Raw genomic sequence first — 18,946 nt, 5'->3', positions numbered from 1 at the left:
TGAGAAAGTGAACAAGAGTGGTGGCAGATGAAATATGGCTGTTCCAGGTTTTGGAAAGTTGAGGTCTTGGGAAATGCTTTTCCAGTAGAGTCAGGAGAAACACCCTTTTCCACACTATGGTAAAATAATGCTCATAACTACTGGCTCCCTTGGATCTAGAGGGAGTCACATTACAGTGATTACATTTATATCAGAGTTGTCCTTTTTTCCCCTCATAGTCCAGTCACCTCTAATCAAAGAGTAGGGAGAGTACTGATGGATTATGACAGCAGGGTCAGACCTCACACAAACTGAAAATGATTTGCCAACATTCAAAAACCAAGAGTTCAATCCAGGTCCTCAGTAGCCTATTTTATCCACAAGGAATTTGGCTAATCAGTGCATGCATTCAAAGGAATGCAAAGATATGAAGGGTGGTTACCTTCTCGCTTCAGGGTTGGAAAGGACCCTAGAGATTACTCACAGCAGAACACCTTCCCATGACACACTTGTGTCAGGGAGTTGAAATGACTGCCCTATTCTAGCCAAGCTATTTCAGTTACTGTTCCTTTGTTCCTAAATTAACAAGGAGGAAAACTGTGTACAGTAGGTGTCTACAATATGGAGGTTATTTTGAGAAAGTGCAATAAAACATACTTGAGTTTTCCCTACTGGGCCTAGGTCATCCAATTTACTAAGCCTTAGCCAGAGTTTGTATCTAGAGGACGCTGGCTTGCTCCTTAGTTACCCATCTTGATGATGGGGACATCGTTCTTCCACAAGCGCTTACGCAGGCGTACAAAGGCACTGCGCTAAGGCAGTATCGGGGTGGGGTGGGCACAGAGTCCAGTAAGACGTGGCAGCTTCACCCGTATTGAACGCTCACGATTTGGTGGTCCACGCCTGTTATTATTATTACTGACCTCTATTTTTTTTTTTAAGATTGATGGTGGGAGAAAAGTATCCGAGATAATATTTACCTGAGCATTTATTATGTGAAAGACACTCTTCCATGCGCCTTAGTAGTAACTCATTTAGTCTTCAAGTAATCCTGCGAGGCGGGTACTATTCTATCCCCATTTCACAGATAAAGAGACTGAGGTCCAGAGATTAATTACTTCCACAAGGTCACACAACCACTCAGTGGTGGAGACGAGTTTGAACACAGGCAGCCTGGCTCCACAGAGCCAGGAACAAAGGAGTAAAGTGATAGAGGACGGAGGAGGGGGGACAAAGCGAAAGACAGGGAGAGGGGCGGTGTGGGGGAGGACAACAGAAGAGCGTCTTTTACCTTCTCAGAGAAAATGCTAGGTACGCCATCCACTTACTGACTTGCATATTTCCATCACTTTAGCGCCAGGAGTCACTGCCAGGAATGGAAAGGTTAAAAACTCCTAACTCGGTCACGTTCGTCCCCGATCCTGAGCAGGTTCTCCCATAAGAGCTCAGTAGTTGGTGGTCCCCTCCTCTGAGACTAGCCTCCATCACCGCATGGCCGGCTCCACGGGCGAACTACAACACCCAGTATACACCGCGCGGGAGCCTGGGTCCACACTGAGGGAACGCGAGGGTATCCCAAAGGCGCCTTGAGAAAAAAAAAATCACCTACGTTTAACGCCGCTTTTCCACCTTCACACCGCTATCCCCTCCAGGATGAAGCATCGCCTTATCTATTAGCAGCGCATGCAGTGAAGCGTGTAGCGTCGCTCCTGCCTTCAGGCATAGCAGAGGGCAGGCAAGAGGAAGGCACGTAGGCACGAGGTCCCCGGGCCACGCTCGGGGCGGAGTCAGTGGCGGCGGGGCTGGGATACAAGCCGGAAGTGTGCGAGGACGAAGGCGGAGGTTTGAGTGGCTGCGGGCGCGCGCTTCCGTCCGTGCGTCGACGTCGGCCGGCTGAAAAGGCGCCTCGGCAGGCTCTCCGGCCGTCACCTTGCGCACTTCCCCGGCTCCAAGGCCCTGAGTCGCGGCTCGTCGCACCTTTGGCCGTGACGACATGAGCAACAAAGAAGGTGGCGTTCTCAAGAGCGCTGGGTGTTACTTATTCAGAGGGGATTGGATGTCCAGCCTTTTGGTCGGATTTCCCACTTCTCACCGAGGGATGCCCTCTCCCTTTGCAGGCTCGGGGTGAGGGGCGGCGGCCCTGGTGATTTTCCGGGCCACACTGGCTTTGTTTACACTTCTCATTTTCCTGGGTCCTCAAGCTGTTTTTTTACAAATGTTAGTTCAGTAATTGCTCCACCTTGTGCCAGATCAGGGAGCGCGTGGGTGGGAGGCCTGGCGGAGGGAGCTGGAGGTTTGGGGAGAAGACGCGGGGCTTTTGCATCAGGCTGAGAAGGCCTCCAAAGCGAGGGCCCTGTGGGCGTCTGGTATTAACGGAAAGAAGGGGTTTGCCTGCCTGCGTTATGTTTTGTCGCCTCTTGGTGATGGAGGAACCCTATCCGACTTTTTCCTCCTTCTCTACGTAAGGATCTGGAGGGTTCAGGAAAAGGAAGCATGACAATTTCCCACATAACCAGAGAAGAGAAGGGAAGGATGTTAATTCATCTTCACCTGTGATGTTGGCCTTCAAATGTAAGTTCTCTGTAGTGTTAAGCTGGCGAAGGGAAGAGAAAGAGATTGTAACAAAGATTGTTTAGCCAGTGTTGTGCACAAGGAAAAAATAACGCCTAAGAATGTAAGATGTACATATGTGAACATTTTACTTTTCCTGGAGGTTTTGGATGGTGCTAGGTCTGCCATGAAATTCAAGAGTACAAGTGTCTTGCCCTTTTTTCCCGTTACAGTTGCACAGGTAAACATTGTTTAATATGAAATGTCATACAGATAAACACACACACGGTCACGCGTGCTGCTTAATGACCTGGAGAAATGCTCGTAAGGTGATTTCATCCTTCTGTGAACACAGAGTGCGCGGACACACACCTAGAGGTCCAGCCTCCTACGGTAATTGCACGCGCTGGACTGTTGTGTGACCGGCAGCACAGTAGGTCTGTTTACACCAGCAGCACCACTAACACGAGAGGAATGCATTGCTACCACGTTAGGAAGGCAGTGAAGTCCCTAGGTGATAGGAAAGTTTTAGCACCGTTATAATCTTAGGGGACCACCATTGTATGTGAGGTCCATTGTTGACCAAAACGTCATTAGGTGGCACATGACCACGTGTATCAGGTGTGTGTTTATACATACATTTAACATTTTTTTAACGTGTATTGGTTGTGTTTCCTCAACTAGACTTTTGAAGATGGACTATATTTTTGTATTGACTAGCACTTTGCACAGAGTGGGACTCCTATCTATTAGTAAATCATACATGGACATAGATATATGTGTATGCACGGCCCCCCTTTTCTCAGTATATTAACTTCGTCAGGGTGTTCCACATTTCAAAACAAAACATGAAACAAAATTCTTCGTCCTCTGGTTCGCCATCCTATACCTTATAGTTTCCGTGGTTCTGGAACCTGAGAGGGGCTTAGCTGTTGGTTCTAACTCGCAGTCATCCGAAGCCTGCATTGGAGTCCGAGGGTCCCCAGCTATTGACAAGGGAGGGCTTCTGCCAACAGCCAGCCTCCATAGTGCTGCTTGAGTGTCCTCATGTTATGGCATGGGGCTTCCCACACACAGCAAGGAGGAAACCACAGTCCCTTTATGTCCCAATCTCAGACATCATGCACTTTTTGCTACATTGATTTAAGGGGAAGGGAACTAGGTCCCACCTTTTGAAGGGAGGAATAACTTGTGAACATACTGTAGAGCCACCACAGCACCTGAGAGGTGTGAGAACTGGTCGTGACTGAGGACAGAGCACAGGGCTCCCGCTGTGCTGTGGCTGGAGGAAGACAGCGGGCCTGGCCGATATTCCCGCCCTTGTGCTCTGACACACGCACAGCGGCTTGTTTCCAAGCTGATTTTGCTGTTTTATGCTTCTGCCTACCTTTTCGCACATAGTTCTTTAAGCTTGGAATTCCTTCTAACTTGGTGCCCCATTGTCCCTCTGGTTTGCTGTGGTTTTGTTCAAGACCTAGCTCAAGTCGCTTTTTCCCTTTGAAGCCTTTCTGACTTTTCTCTCAAGGAAACTTGGTGACAAACATTTTGTTCATTCATTATCCATTCATTCAGTCATGAGACGTTTATTGAACGTCCACTGTATTCTAGCATGTGTTAGTGGTGAACCAGAAAAATGTGGTTCCTGCTTTATTGAACCTTTTACATATATTTATAATAGCATGGTCACATTTTATTTTTTGTTTATATGTCTGCCTTCTACTGTACTAAGCTCATTGAGGATAGGAACTGTCTTGTTTAACTTTGTATTCATAGTAATTAGTTCACAGTGGTCGTTAACATATTCATAATCAGTAAATGGTTGTCTTGAACTATTAGACAAAACTCATAGCCTAATTGTTATCTCAATAATAAAAGACCAGATGTATTTAGGCCCTTGTCAACTACTAATTTGGTTACTGGTTTATTCAAGTTCTGGGTTTTTCTTTTTTTTAATTCATGCAAAATACATCTGTTGGGTGCTCCTTACGGGACAGGCATCTTTGGTGTGACAATGCTTCTGAAATAAAGTGGTTATGAAGAGTTAAATGGTTTACAGGTGTTTCAATGACTAGAGCTTGAAACTTTAGACAGTTGATGTTATCAAAAGTTATAACGTTTAATTAAATTCTAGTTTCTTTTTGGGGAATGTTTATATTGTATATGGTAAAGTAATTTAAAAAACTTTACGTTACTTAGGGAGGTAGTTGGAAATAATTTTTTAAAGTAGTTATATGTGATAATTTTGTGATAATCTCATGTTTAATAGACCAGATACTTTTTACAACATATACAGTTCACATCTATTTAAAGGAAGAATATTTTGGCTATTAGCAGAGTCATTGATTTCCAAGTACTTTAGAAGTAAAAAAGATGATTTTGTCCTCATTATTTTTATAGAGTAAATAATAGTTGCTTTATCATGCATAGTAACAATGTTGTTTGATAGATGTTAATTATAGAATATGCATGCTTATGGTTATAATAATGTATTCTTAGCATTTCAGCAGGAACTTGATGCAAGACATGACAAATATGAGAGACTTGTAAAACTTAGTCGGGATATAACTGTAGAAAGTAAAAGGACAATTTTTCTCCTCCATAGGATTACGAGGTGAGTAAATATCTTTAAAATTTGTTACAGTGGGATACTGTTTGATATAAAATGCGTTATGCCTCACTGGACAGTAACTAGCCATTAGAATATTCTGTAACTTGTTCTGCAAACATCAGGATCAGAGGATGTTAGCAGCAGGCAGATTTTAAGAGCAAACATTTTAATGAAAATAGAGAAAAATTCATATTTTCAGAGCAGCCAGGGATTTTGTGTTCTCTTAAAATCATTCATTGATGTAGCTATTGTTTCGTAAAAATGTTAAATTTTTGATGGTTTTTTAGATCCTATTGAAGCTTTACTTGGGCAATATATGTGAAAATTTTAATATTAGGTAAATGTTAAAGTCTGCTTAACTAACCATCCCATTCATTTTCAACTCATTGCAATCTGCCGTTTTGCCTCACAACTATTGAGATTGCCCTTGTTGCCTTCGTATTACTAAATGTAGTGCATACTCTTTTGCTGTTTTCTTACTTTATATTTTTTGCAGTATATGATAGTGTTGACTACTAAATTCTTTGAAAATGCCTTTTCCTTCAGCTCCAAGACATTTTCTTTGAAATTTCTTTCTGTAGGACTTTTTTATTTTTCCAGGTAGGCTATGTATATTTCATAGATTTCTTGGTTGCAGGTAAAAGAAACCAGCTTAGACTAGCCTAAGCAGAGTAGGGAGGTGAATTACAAAGATTCAGGAATATTTTATGAATGCAGCTGGGTATCTCCGTCTTTTGTCTTTGCTTCTTTGTTCATATTTCATTTGACCAGCTTTATTTGCTTCTCTGTTCCACGTGGGGGTAGAAAGTGTACACCCTGCAATTCCCCAAGAGAGATTCTTGTTACAAATTCTAATAAATGTCTCTAGAGGGATAGCTATGATTGGCTTTACACTATTCATCTTTCTTTTGGAGTATGTAAGGAAGACCAAATATAATTTATCATCTGTTAAAGTATTCCAGTCACTAACTTACAACATTTAAGGTAATTCGCTAATACTTTTCATTTTTAGTCCATGAAGTAGAAGCAAATTTGCCGTAATAGCTTTATTGGAATGAGACATTGTTAATCTTACCTGACTCAAATTAGTTTTTGCTTGGTTTTGACCAATTTCTCAGATAACTTATTTACTTTGGAGCTTGTATTATGGAAAGAAGCAACACTTTTAATTATAAACACTTTTTCTCAATACAAATTAAAATTCTAAAACAATAGCCATCAATATTGAGCACTTTATAATAGAACTGTGACAGAAAAAGCTAATCTTGTATGTATTTGTCCACCAAAACATAATAAATGCTCATTACAGTAAACTTAGAAAATAATCTTTAGAAAAATAGTGAATGACAAACAGTAAAGTTACTGAATGAAAGAAACCAGTCATAATACCCAAAGATAGCTAGTGTCAGTGAGCAGATTTCATATTTTATGTACTGTTTTTTATTATAGTTGTAACCATATTGTATATACATTTTTTGATCAGTAAACAGAAAATAATAAATTTTAAAGATATTATAAACTACAGAAAAAGTGAAAATATTTATGAAAGAAATCAGAGTACATGAAGATTACTATTAGTAGATTTCATATTTTAATCGCAAATTTACTCTTTAATAGATACATTTTTTTCATCAGTGAGCTTTAGTATTTTGTGTCTTTCAAGGAATTTTTACATTTCATCTCATTCCTTTATTGTCCTTTTATTTCTGTAGGATCTGTAGTGACATCCCCTCTCTCTTCCTGATGTTGGTAATTTGTTCCTCTCTTTTTCCTGATCTGTGTGGCTATCAGTTTTATTCATCTTAAAGGACCAAATGTTGATTGCATTGACATTGTCTATTTTTTTTTTTTTGTCTGTTACACTGATTTCTGTTTTTTCCTATTGTGTGCTTGCTTTGGATTCATTTGCTCCTCTTTTTCAAGTTTATTGAGGTGGAAGCTTAGATCAAAGAAGAAACTGAGATTTTTTTTCTTTTCTAATGCAGGCATTTAGTGCTATTAATTTCCCTTTTAATTGTCTAAGTACACTTTAGCTGCATTCCGTGAATTTATATGTATATATTTTATTTTTTCATTTTCATTCAGTTCAAAATATTTTCTCAGGGAGACTCCTAGGTTCTACGTAAGTTTTTCATTCCTGCCTGTCACTTAGAAACTCTCCAGGCAGTAAGATAGGACAGTTATAGGGCACATGTCATTTTTTTCACCCTTCTCTCAGGATCACTGTCTCATGCTGCTTGTTTTCCAGTGTCTGAAAACCATTGTTTGGTACATGTTTTTTTCTTTTTAGTTGTTTATGGTGGGAGGATAAATTTTGTCCATGTTACTCTATCCTGACTAAAAGCAGACATCTCTAGATGTCATTTTATTTATTTATTTATTTATTTCTTAAATTTTATTGGGGAATATTGGGGAACAGTATGTTTCTCCAGGACCCATCAGCTCCAAGTTGTTGTCCTTCAGTCTAGTTGTGGACGGTGCAGCTCAGCTCCAAGTCCAGTTGCCGTTTTCAATCTTTAGTTGCAGGGGCCACAGCCCACCATCCCATGCGGGAATTGACCCGGCAGCCTTGTTCTTAAGAGCTTGCACTCTAACCAACTGAGCCATCTGGCGGGCAGCTCAGCGGCAGCTCATTGTCTTCAGTCTAGTTGTGGAGGGTGCAGCTCACTGGCCCACGTGAATCGAACTGGCAACCCTGTTGTTCAGAGCTCACACACTAACCAACTGAGCCACCTGGCCGCCGTAGATGTCATATATTTATGAACATAATTTTTCTTGTAGTTATAATATGCATACAACTTTGTACACTTTTTTTGCTTAATAATATGTTACAGCATTTTCCATGTTTTTTCTTACTTTTAATAAAATAAGTTGTAGTTTTGAGTTGGGAGTATCCAAATACAATATTTATGTAGTCCTATGTTAATTGATAATCAGATTATTTCAGTTTTTCACTATAAAGCATCTGGCTGATGTTCTGAAAGTTCCCTATATCTTGATTATAGTGCTCCTGACATGGAAGAAATACTGACTGAATCAGAAATTAAGTTAGATGCTGTCAGACAAAAGATACTGCAGGTGGCCCAGGAACTCTCAGGGGAAGACATGCATCAGTTCCACAGAGCCATAACTACAGGTAAGCGTAGGTTCTCTTCAGTGGTAACGTTTTTAAGAAATAGTATGTTACATGATTTCTATGTAAATTGCATGAATTTTAATTGATAGTTGGTGAAATATTATTGGCTTAAAAAAATTGGAACTGCTGAATAGTAATATAAAGGTAATCCAGAGACATATAATTGGCTTTATTTTTCTGATCGTATAGTAATAGTCTGATGGATTGTTAGTAAAGTAATTGAGGAAGCAGACTCAATAGAATGACCTTTATTGAGTGTGTAGGGTGAATTCAGATAGGGCACATCTCATTTCCCACTACGGTGTGTCTCAGTGGTGGCTGTAAGTTTCATATTTAGTAGGTTCAGAAAAGAGAATGTGTCACTGAGTAGGGTAGACCCAGACATCTCATAATGTGATTCCATATTGGGGATTGTAGGACAGCGCTGGACTTTGTATTCATATAAAAAGTTCCAGAGAGTACTGGATGTTGGTATCACCATTTGCAAATTACAGTTGATCCTTGAACAACACAGAGGTTATGGACACTGACACCCCACCCTCACCTCTTGTGCAGTCAACAATGTGCATATAACTTTTGATTCCCAGAAACTTTACTTAAATTGCCTACTGTTGACCGGAAGCATTACCGGTAATGTAAACAGTCGGTTAACACATATTTTATATGTTATTGGTATTATATACTATATTCTTAAAGTAAAGTCAGCTAGAGAAAAGGTAATGTTATTAAGAAAATCATAAGGAAGAGAAAATATACTTACAGAACTGTATGTGTTGAAAAACATCCGCATGTAAGTGGACCCATGTAGTTCAAACCCATGTTCAAGGGTCAGCTGTAGTTGCATAAATGTTTAAAGTGCTTGATTCCTCTTCATCCTTTTCTTACGTGAGTTCAATGACAGGAGAGAGACTGTATATTCAGACATACCCTAAAATTTGCAGAGACCAAGTCAAAGGTTGATTGATACTTACAGGAGTACAGGAAAGTTCTGGGTTTCTTTCTATCAAGTGTTGATTTCACTGAGCTCAGGTCAAGACCCCCTGAAGTCAGGTCAGTGGGAAATGACTTCATATTTGCTCAATATGTGTCCAATTTTAGTTTAAACATTTATAATTTCAGCACTTTTCCAGAAATGTTGACCTGTAGTGTGTTGAAATGTCGTTTATTGTTTATTCTTGCTCAGTAATACTCACTGTCTATATATGGGTATAATTGACATATAACATTGTATTAGTTTCAGGTATACAACATATTGATTTGATATTCGTATATGTTGTGAAATAATCACAATAAGTCTAGTTACCATCCATCACCATGCATAGTTATAGAAATTTTTTTCTTGTGATGCACTTTTAAGAGCTGTTAGCAAATTTCAGATGTGCAGTACAGTATTACTAACTGTAGTAACTGTGTTGTACATTCCATCCCTGTGACTTAGTCATTTTATAACTGGAAGTCTGTGCCTTTTGACCCCTTCACCCATTTCGCCCACCTCCCACTGCTGCCTCTGGCAACCACTTGGAATGTCTTCTACTATCAGTGAGAGAAAGTACCTGTATAGGCCGGGTAAAGCTGCAGGTGTGTTATTGGAAACTGCAGTGATAACTCAGGCAGTTGTGCAAGGAGTCGTCGTCGTACGTTCCCAAAGGAGAGTACGTTCCCATCGTCATCATTTACTAACGGATTTATTTGTTTCTTTAAATAATAGCACACATAATAAAAGAGGTAATTAATTCAGTTTGTGTTGTCAAGTGGCACAAACTTGAATATGACAAATTTGGCTGGGTTGGGAGAAGAGATAAGTAATGGTGGAAAGAAGGGTGACATGAAAGCTAAAACCTCTAGAAGAAAACATGAGAATGTCTTCATGGTAGGAAAGATTTTTTTTAAGTGACACAAATAAATATTAACTGCTATAGGAAAAATAGATCAATTGAATTTCATTAAAATTAAGCAATGCTGTTTATCAAAAGGCATTAAGAAAGTGAAAAGGCAAGTGGAAGTCTGAGAGAAGACATTTAAATACGTCGGATAAAGGATTCTTATACAGTATTTAGGAAGAATTCCTGCGAAATAAAACGAAGACAAACAATTTTAAAAATGGACAAAAAACTTGAATAGAGGCCTCAAAAAAACGAATATTCAGATGGCTAATAAGCATATGAAAAGGTGCTCAACATTGTTACTCGAGTAAGGCAAACTCAAACCACGACGAGACACCGTTCACTCACCAACTTGACTAAATTATAAAGAGTGAGAGTACCGCTTTTAAAAATGTTGGTAATATCTAACTAAAAACGCGTGCATACATATGATCACTTCTGGGTGTGACCCAAGAGACTGGAGGCTTACGTAACCAATGGCTATTGCCATAATAGCCGAAAACTGAAAAAAATCACTGAGAGAAATCCATCAACAGGAGAATGGATAAATTGTGGTATAGTCGGACGAGGGAATACTATATAGAAATGAGAATGATAAACGCAGTAGTGACTATGAACCTTACATTCTTTTGGCAGAATGAGACACAAAAGAGTATCTCCTATGATTTCGTTTACGTAGGTTCAAAAAGAGGCAGAATTCATGCAGGAGGCTAAAAGGATAGTGCTTACCTGGGGGTGGGGGTTACTGACTAGTGGCGTGAGAGAACCTTCTGGAGTGATAGAAATGTTCTATATTTTGATCTGGGTGAGGATACATAGGTGTGTACATATGTAAAGATTCATTGAGTTATACGTTTAAGATTTGTACATTTCATTGTTGGTAATTTAGAGCTCTTTTTTTTAAAGATTTCATTGGGGAAAGGGAACAGGACTTTATTGGGGAGCAGTGGGTACTTCCAGGACTCCTTCCAAATCAAGTTGTTATCCCTTCAATCTTAGTTGTGGAGGGTGCAGCTCAGCTCCAGGTCCAGTTGCCGTTGCTAGTTGCAGGGGGCACAGCCCACCATCCCTTGCGGGAGTCGAACCGGCAACCTTGTGGTTGAGAGCCCACTGGCTCATGTAGGAATCGAACCAGCAGCCTTCGGCGTTAGGAGCACAGAGCTCCAACTGCCTGAGCCACAGGGCTGAACCCTAGAGCTCATTTTTTTTTTTAACAAGGAAAGTCACTGTTGACTGATGAGTTCTTGGTTCCCTCTTCCAGAGCAGTTCTTTGTATCAGGAGATTACATCAATAATAATTCTCTTCATGGCAGTTCTGTGGTGAAATATGTGCCGTGTTTAGTGAAAAAATCCATGCCTTTCCTATTAATGATATTCTTTATCCAAACCCCCACGGTGAGGAATCTCTGGGGCACTCTCGTTTCTGGTTGGAAGGCAGGGCAACTTACGTTTGTGGCCACTTGGCCTGGTTCTGCTTGAGCGCCTGCACATTTTACACGCCTCTTCCAGTGGCTGTGGAGTGGGGAGGAGGTCAGCTGGGACACCCAGCACACTCACCTCTCAGTTCTCAGGGGTGGTTGGAATCCAGAAGTGGCCTCTCCAGGCTACAGGAACGTTGTAGGTTTTAGATCAGAAGCCCTGGTATTTATCAGTCGTTTCTATATGAGTAACTGCCGTAAAGAGTCCCAGTGATTTGTCACGATTGCTCTGTCCCCATATGCAACAGTAGTAGCCCTACCCACACTGGAGATAGATCCATGGCAGACAGATAGCTTGGTCATAAAGGTCCTGCTCTATATAAGCGGGTGCAGAGATCATCTGGAGGGTGAATGGGAGGTGGAGTCGGTGGTGGGGGAGCAAGTTGGGGCTCACTTCCTAGAAAGTGCTTTATCTGAAGAAGAAGTACAGTCTAAATGTCTTACTGCATCGAAGTAAACAAACCCCGTCCTACAACGTCTTCTAATTATTATATTAACTGGGATAATGAAAGGCAAGGATTATGGGAGTCTGAATAACTTCCATAATCGTGATTTTTTTTTCTATCTTGTAAAAATTCATGGGGCTGTAATACATATAATACAAGCAAACCACAGTAGTCTTCACTTTTGGCTTCCATCCATGCTTAAAACTTAGGTATTTTTATAACAATTTGTATGTTTTTCTCACAGTGTTGGTACTTCATCAAACGCAGGTGTTATGTTTAGATTAAACTTCTCAAGTCTGTATTAGTATGTGGTTAAGTCCTACTAATCCTGACAAGTTAAATTTCCCCAGTATCTGGTGGGGCATCCTGGTTGGCTCTGTTTGGCCTGGAGTCTATTTCGTATGTCCATCATTCATCAGTGAGTAAAGTACAAGGAAAAACTTCAAACCAGGGCAAGGACCATCTGGATAGTGATAGGAAAAGAAACCTGGAAAGTTGCACTTGACTTGAGAACAAAACAGAGAAGTGGAGAATGGCAGGCAGAGGGAACATTTCATTGAGTCCATAGAGTACTTCTTTTCTTAAGTCAGGACGGAAGGCCGGCCGGCACTCTTGGAAAGAGTTAGGCAGGCAGGGCGTTCCTACATGGGAGCGGCCTCCTTCAGATTTCCACTATCTGTGTCAGCGAGGATTACTATCAGCACCAGACTCTGTTTTAGGCCTTTATTGTTTGTAAGTTTGCTTTGAAGATTACCTACTCATGGATTAAAAATGTAAGAATTCCCTATATCTCACTTTTCCGTAAGAAGTCTTTAAAATAAAACAAGATTCTTTAAATTGAAGCAACAAAGATGTTTTTTCTTAAACTTGAGGCATGAAGCAGTCAAATAAAGAGGTATCTGGGACTTAAAATTGCTGACAGATATTTGATTTGATAAAATAAGGTTATTTATAATTAGAGTAGCATTAACAATGTGATGCTTATGAATAGCTTGCTGCTTGTAATTGTTAAGTGCTTGTTTTGGTGTTACTCCAAATAGTTGTTCTTTGGACTTGAAGATAAAACAATTCTGGCATTGAACTAAAGGAGTTCTGTGCTTTTCCTCATTAAGAATAGTGCTAATGGCACGCAGAGCATTTCCCCGAGGGATACTTGTGTGAGCTCAAACAGTGAGTATCCTACTAATAATTGAACAACAACAAAAAGTTAGGTCTGTTTTCTACACAGTTCTTATCAGAGTAGATTACAGATTGTCCCAAGGGATGGTTAAACAAATGAACGAATCATTAGTGGGTTGAAATAAGTCACTTAAAAAAATTTTTGTGCCCTATCATGTTTTTGTTGTTTTTCTCTCTTGTTGAAAAATTAACAATTTGGGGGAAAAGGTCCTCCATCTCAAAGAAAAAAAAAATTTTTAGCTTAGTTTATATCGCTGAGAGAGTAATAAAAATTATTTAATGTTGAGATATTTTGATGTACAAAAGTTCAGACCTTAACTAATATTTTGATTCTCTTATCCAAGAATGTGAATGATAGGGTAAGTGGGTGTTTTGGGCCAGTTAGCGATATTTTTTTAAGCCATCATTCTTTATATTCATGACCTTTGCAATATCCCTACGATGCAGATGTTATTTTTACCACTTCATCATAAGTGGGGAAATTGAGGCTCACAAATGGTAAGCAACTTGCCTAAGGTCATAAGCTTGTAAGGAGTACCACTGGATTTAATTTATCTACTGACTTTAGAACCTAACCCCTAGTGAGGGCTTTATCTTGCTTGAACTCCTCTTCTCCAGAATATTAAGGTTTTCCTTACAAACCCAGCACACACAGCTCTTACGTTGCTCTTTTTTTTTTTAATAGCACTTACCCCCTTTTGGCATTATTTATAATCCCCTGTTACATAGTACATTTCTTTATTGTGTCTCTCCCTCTCCCCACTGCTGCAATGTAAACACTATGAGTCCCAACAAATGGGGTATTTTTAGTTGTTGTTGTTCTCTGATGTGTAACCCAGACACTTACTAGGTGTTGATTAAGTGTTGACCGAATGAAGACAAAACTGTTTTAAAGGGCTCTTCTTTTTTGTTCAACCAAATCCTTTATCTGATGATTTGCTTTTGCAAATTTTTATTTGACTGCTTTTTGTTTCTTTCAAAAGAAAACATGTTTCGGGGCTGTTACTTAGACACGAAGCAGAGATAGGGTCAGTATGACTATTTAGGGAAGTTCTAAACCTTGTATCAGTACAGAGAAATTTGATTTAGGTTCAGCATATTAGCAAAATTGAGAAGGCTCACTGAAAAAATGAACTAGGATATTAAGATCTGTAAGCCTTTGGAATGATAAAAGAATTTAGTGAAGGGAAAGCTATAGCTAAAAATTGAATTTATCTATTTATGAGTGAAGATTAAGTGTGCCAGAGATGTCAGTTAAAGTAAAGCTAAGTACTGAAACAAACGTATAAACTGACATTTTGGTGACTTAGAATAGGAATTGTTTCTCACTTAAAGCCCAGGCTTTTGATGGTGGTTTGAGTGTGCTCTGCCCACTTTGTCATTCGGGGACCCAGGATCATAGGGCTGTCTCATCAGGACGTGGTTTCCAAGATGGGCCAGGCCATCAACATAGGACTGGCGGGTGGGCCAGTCCTGGAAGGGGCATAGGTCACTCGTGCCACATTTTAATGGCTGGTCTGCCGGCCACACCTAACTTCAAGGGAGAATGGGAAATACGGGTTCTTTCTGTGCCAAAGACAATGAAATATGTTTGATAAAAAAATTTTTCTCTGCCCAACATAGTAATTTGATGTCCTTTTGGTTTACTGGATTTTACAGTTTTTTCTGAATATATTTAATTTTGTTTGAAAGCATTCGTTTGCCTAATTTGAAAATAATTTTATAATGAGTGGTTTGACGATATGTAGTCCTACATCCTCATTTGATAAATGAGCTTAGTGATGTATTGGAACCGAATGTGCGTGTGTTACCTGCTCTTACACACTTTCTGCTAGACCACCTCCTCTCTGAAAGCTGGTATTCAGGGCTTTATTCCGTAATTATTTTCTCTAAAGCCAAAGGCTTTGTACTCCAAAACCTCAGATTCTATATCTAGTTAAAGACACTCATACATCCTGTAATTTACCTGAATGTGTAAGTAAAATAGAGGTAGTTTAAATTTGCATTTAAATGTGAGATGATTCAGTAAACATTTTTTGTGACTGTTTTCATCACAATTTAATAAGTGTATATATCATACTGCAAACTTCTGTGGTAAATCCTATGATGATGAGAAAATCTCTCCAGAGGCATTTTCTGGGTTACAGAAACTCAGTTTGTAAACATTCTTTTTAGATGAAAGTCTGTACACATGGCTTAGACTGCCCGGGAGTGTGGAAGTCTTTTAGCCCAGTTTCTCTTTTCACCTTTGAACATTCCTGTTGCTTTTCAGAAAGTTTTCTCTTTTGAACTTAGGTCTATCATTTCATGAGGATGGAGCTGAGGAGGGGACCGTGGAGGAGAGAGTCCTCGTCAGATGTGGACACACGGGGACGCACCGAGTCAGGCAGCTCCTTGTTCCCTGACAACTGTCTCAACTGATGAGAGGATAAATAATGGTGTGCCATTAACAGAATTTGCCCATTACTTCTTAGAATTAGAGTGCATTTTGGGCTAGGGTAACATTTTTGGAAGGTTAATGGCCTCTTTTAATAGTGAGTTAATACCTTGAAAAAAAACAAAGAACAAAAAACCCCACTGCTTTCTTTAAAGAAGTTATACAATATTATCTAACAAAATTTAACGGCTGTCTTTCTTATTTTAATTATTCTCCCCTCAGTGTAATTCAGCAGTCAAAGAGGGGGGCCCTTGTACCAGACCCTGATATGTTATTCTGTATAAATCCTCCAATGAGGTAGGCGTCTGTACTTAACAAATGAGGAAAGGGAAGTGCAGTCAAGTTAACAAACTTCCCATAGCGCACATGACTAGTAAGAGACTGAATGGGCTTTAGAACCCAGGGCATCCTCATTTCAAGTCTGTGCTTTCTTTACGCCATTATCATACCTGGGGGAAGGCTAGAGGCAGGGAGGTGACTGAGAAAGCTATAGTGGTAGTTCCAGGTGTGCAGGGAGCAGGGCTTCCTGTGGCGGTCGTTCCAGGTGTGCAGGGAACAGGGCTTCCGGTTTGGTGTTAGAAATATGGATGGACAGGAAAGGGCATGTTTTTAGGATATGGTTTTTTTAAAAAAGTGTAGGGGAAAGGGAACAATAGTCTAGGAAAATGCTTTAGGTTTCTGGTTTGGCCGACTGTTTGAATGGGGAAGTTATATTAAGAGGAGAAAATAGAAGATGGAAAGGGTTTAGTTGCAAATTATGGGGCATCCGAGTAGCTCCCTAATAGGCAAGTGGATATACGAGTGTGGGTCTAGAGGACTTAGGGTTCAGGACCAGTCTGCAGTTAACAGCCTTCGGGTCATCAGCTTCAAGTGGTAGCTGGATTTGTAGACATGAATGAGATTGTCCAAGGAGAGTGGAGAGTGAGAAAAAAGTCCAGGACTGGGTCCTGTGGGAAGCTGAACTAAAGGCAATAGAATATTTGATGGAATAGGGTCCCTGAAGAAGCACGAGAGGATGGGATCCATCCCAGAGCTCAGGAAGACTGAGAAGCCCATGTGAGAGGAAAGCCGCCGCCTCTGAGATGCAGTGAAGGATGCGTACAGAGGTGGGCAAGGAGGAAATTCCTGCTCAGTAACCTCTCTCCCTGTCATGTGCTGAGACAGGATGGGAGCTGGGGCAGTGGTTTGGAAGTGGTGGAAGATTGCAGATACAAGAATGACGGAGGGTAATGGGGGTGACAGCTCAACCAGGAATGGTTCATAGTTATTGTTAATCATGTTTGAAAGTTTACCTTATCAGTAAATGTGACCTTTTCTGTGTGGAAGTAGGAATGAATGAGGTAGAAAGTTAGATTAATTCATGGGTTTGGATTTTGCTAGTTGGTTACAATAGGATGACAGTGGAGAAGTAGGACAACATAGTCAGCTGATACACTACTATGGCCCTTTTGGTTGTTAAAATAAAAACATACTTCCATGTCTGTTGGTAAGTAGTATATTATTAACTGTGCTGAATAGTAAAATTAATTAGTAATACACATTTCAGCATATCTGGTTTATCTCAGAAGTCAAACATGCACTATGATCCTGAGACACTATATTAGTTTGCTAGGAGCGCCATCGTAAAATGTCCCAGACTGGGGGGTTTAAGCACAGAATTTTATTGTGTTATATTTCCGGAGGCTGAAGTCCACGATAAAGGTGTTGGCAGGGTTGGTTTGATTCCTGACGCCTCTCGCTTAGGCTTAAAGATGGCCGCCCTCTTTGTGTGTCCCCACGTGGTCTTCCCTCTGTGCATGGGCGTCCCTGGTGACTCTCTGCGTCCTAATCTCTTTTTATAAAAAAGTACACCAGTCAGGCTGGATGAGGGCCCACCCTAACGGCCTCATTTTCATGTAATTACCTTTTAAAGGCCCTATCTCCAAATATAGTTGCATTCTGAGGTACTAGAGGTTAGGCCTGCAACATACGAATTTGGGGGGACGTGGTTCAGCCTGTAACATGCTTTTTGGTTTGTTACACTGCAGCTAGAAGGGGAAGTTACAGAAATTGTTATTTTAGGGTGGGGAGACTGGGGAATCGGCTCAAGTTAAGTCCAGAGTGGAGTGGGGGGGCGATTCGTGTTGTGCAGCTGAGCTGTGGCCCTCTTTTGTAAACCTCCAAGAGAATTGCCCTGTTTGAGGGGAGAAGCAGCTAGTATTCGGGGAGTCTACTGGGAACCAGAGATAGAGACAGGTGTTTCGTCGAACTCATGGATACAGAAAACATAGTGATGTTCGCCAGGTAGGAAGGGGGTTAGGGGGTGAGCAAAAAAGGTAAAGGGATTAAGAAGTACAAATTGCTAATCATAAGAATAATCGTGGGGCTGTAAGGTACGGCGTAGGAAATACAGTCAGTGAGTAATACTGGAATAAGTGTATGTGGTGCCGGTCGGCGTGGTCACTTCATAAGGTATGTGAATGTCTAATCGCCGCTGTGCGCTTGAAATTAATATAGTTTTACCCTTGATATCCAGCTATCACCACTATCTAATTCCAGAATATTTTCCATCACCCCAAAAATGAACCCCTTACCCATTAGCAGCCACTGCCCATCTCCCTTCCTGTACCCCAATACTCCCAACCCTAGGCAACCACGTACCTACTTTCTGTTGCCCCGGAGTTGCCTATTCTGGATATCTCATATAAATAGAATTGCGGAGGGTGTGGCCTTTTGTGCCTCGCTTCTTCCACTTAGCATAATGTTTTCAGCGTTCATCTATGTCGCAGCATTATCAGTACTTTATTCCTTTTTCGTGGCTGAATAATAATACTCCATTGTACATATAGACCACATTTTGTTTATTTCATCATCAGTTGATGGACATTTGTTTTTTTCCTACTTTTTGGCTATTGTGAAGAACACTGTGAACATTTGCCTACAAGCCTTTATGTGAACATAGGGTTTCATTTCTCTTGGGTGCATAGCTAGGAGTGGAATTGCTGGGTCACATGGCAAACAGTTTTTTAAAATACTAAAAGCCTGAAAAGAAAGTAGAGACATGAAATTCAAATTTATAATGAAACGTCTAGGTCTTGTCTGCTTACCTTTATATATGTTTTTTTGGTGGAGATTTGGACTGGACGTATATTACTTAAGTATTACAAGAATAAGTAAAACTAATCCGACGTGTTTAATTGGGTTTCCTTGTATATGTTCTAATAGAAGAACAAGAAGAGAAATAACAAATTCCATAAAAGCAACCTGCAAA

General features: G+C 40.3%; 1 protein-coding gene across 2 annotated transcripts in view; it reads left to right on the top strand.

Annotated features, from left to right (window-relative positions):
- The first annotated feature begins 1,784 nt into the window (after positions 1 to 1,784).
- TSNAX (translin associated factor X) overlaps positions 1,785 to 18,946 on the top strand; it is a 30,170-nt gene continuing 13,008 nt past the window's right edge. For both annotated transcript variants that reach the window (XM_033099752.1, XM_033099751.1), the window contains exons 1-4: positions 1,785 to 1,988; positions 2,446 to 2,550; positions 5,026 to 5,140; positions 8,143 to 8,273. In XM_033099752.1, the coding sequence (XP_032955643.1) occupies positions 1,973 to 1,988; positions 2,446 to 2,550; positions 5,026 to 5,140; positions 8,143 to 8,273 (367 nt within the window). In that variant the 5' untranslated portion in view covers positions 1,785 to 1,972. The remainder of the gene's footprint in view (positions 1,989 to 2,445; positions 2,551 to 5,025; positions 5,141 to 8,142; positions 8,274 to 18,946) is intronic.

This window comes from Rhinolophus ferrumequinum, chromosome 27 (genome assembly GCF_004115265.2).
Source record: "Rhinolophus ferrumequinum isolate MPI-CBG mRhiFer1 chromosome 27, mRhiFer1_v1.p, whole genome shotgun sequence".
Classification (NCBI taxonomy): Eukaryota; Metazoa; Chordata; class Mammalia; order Chiroptera; family Rhinolophidae; genus Rhinolophus; species Rhinolophus ferrumequinum.
This window is presented reverse-complemented; position numbering and strand designations above follow the sequence as displayed.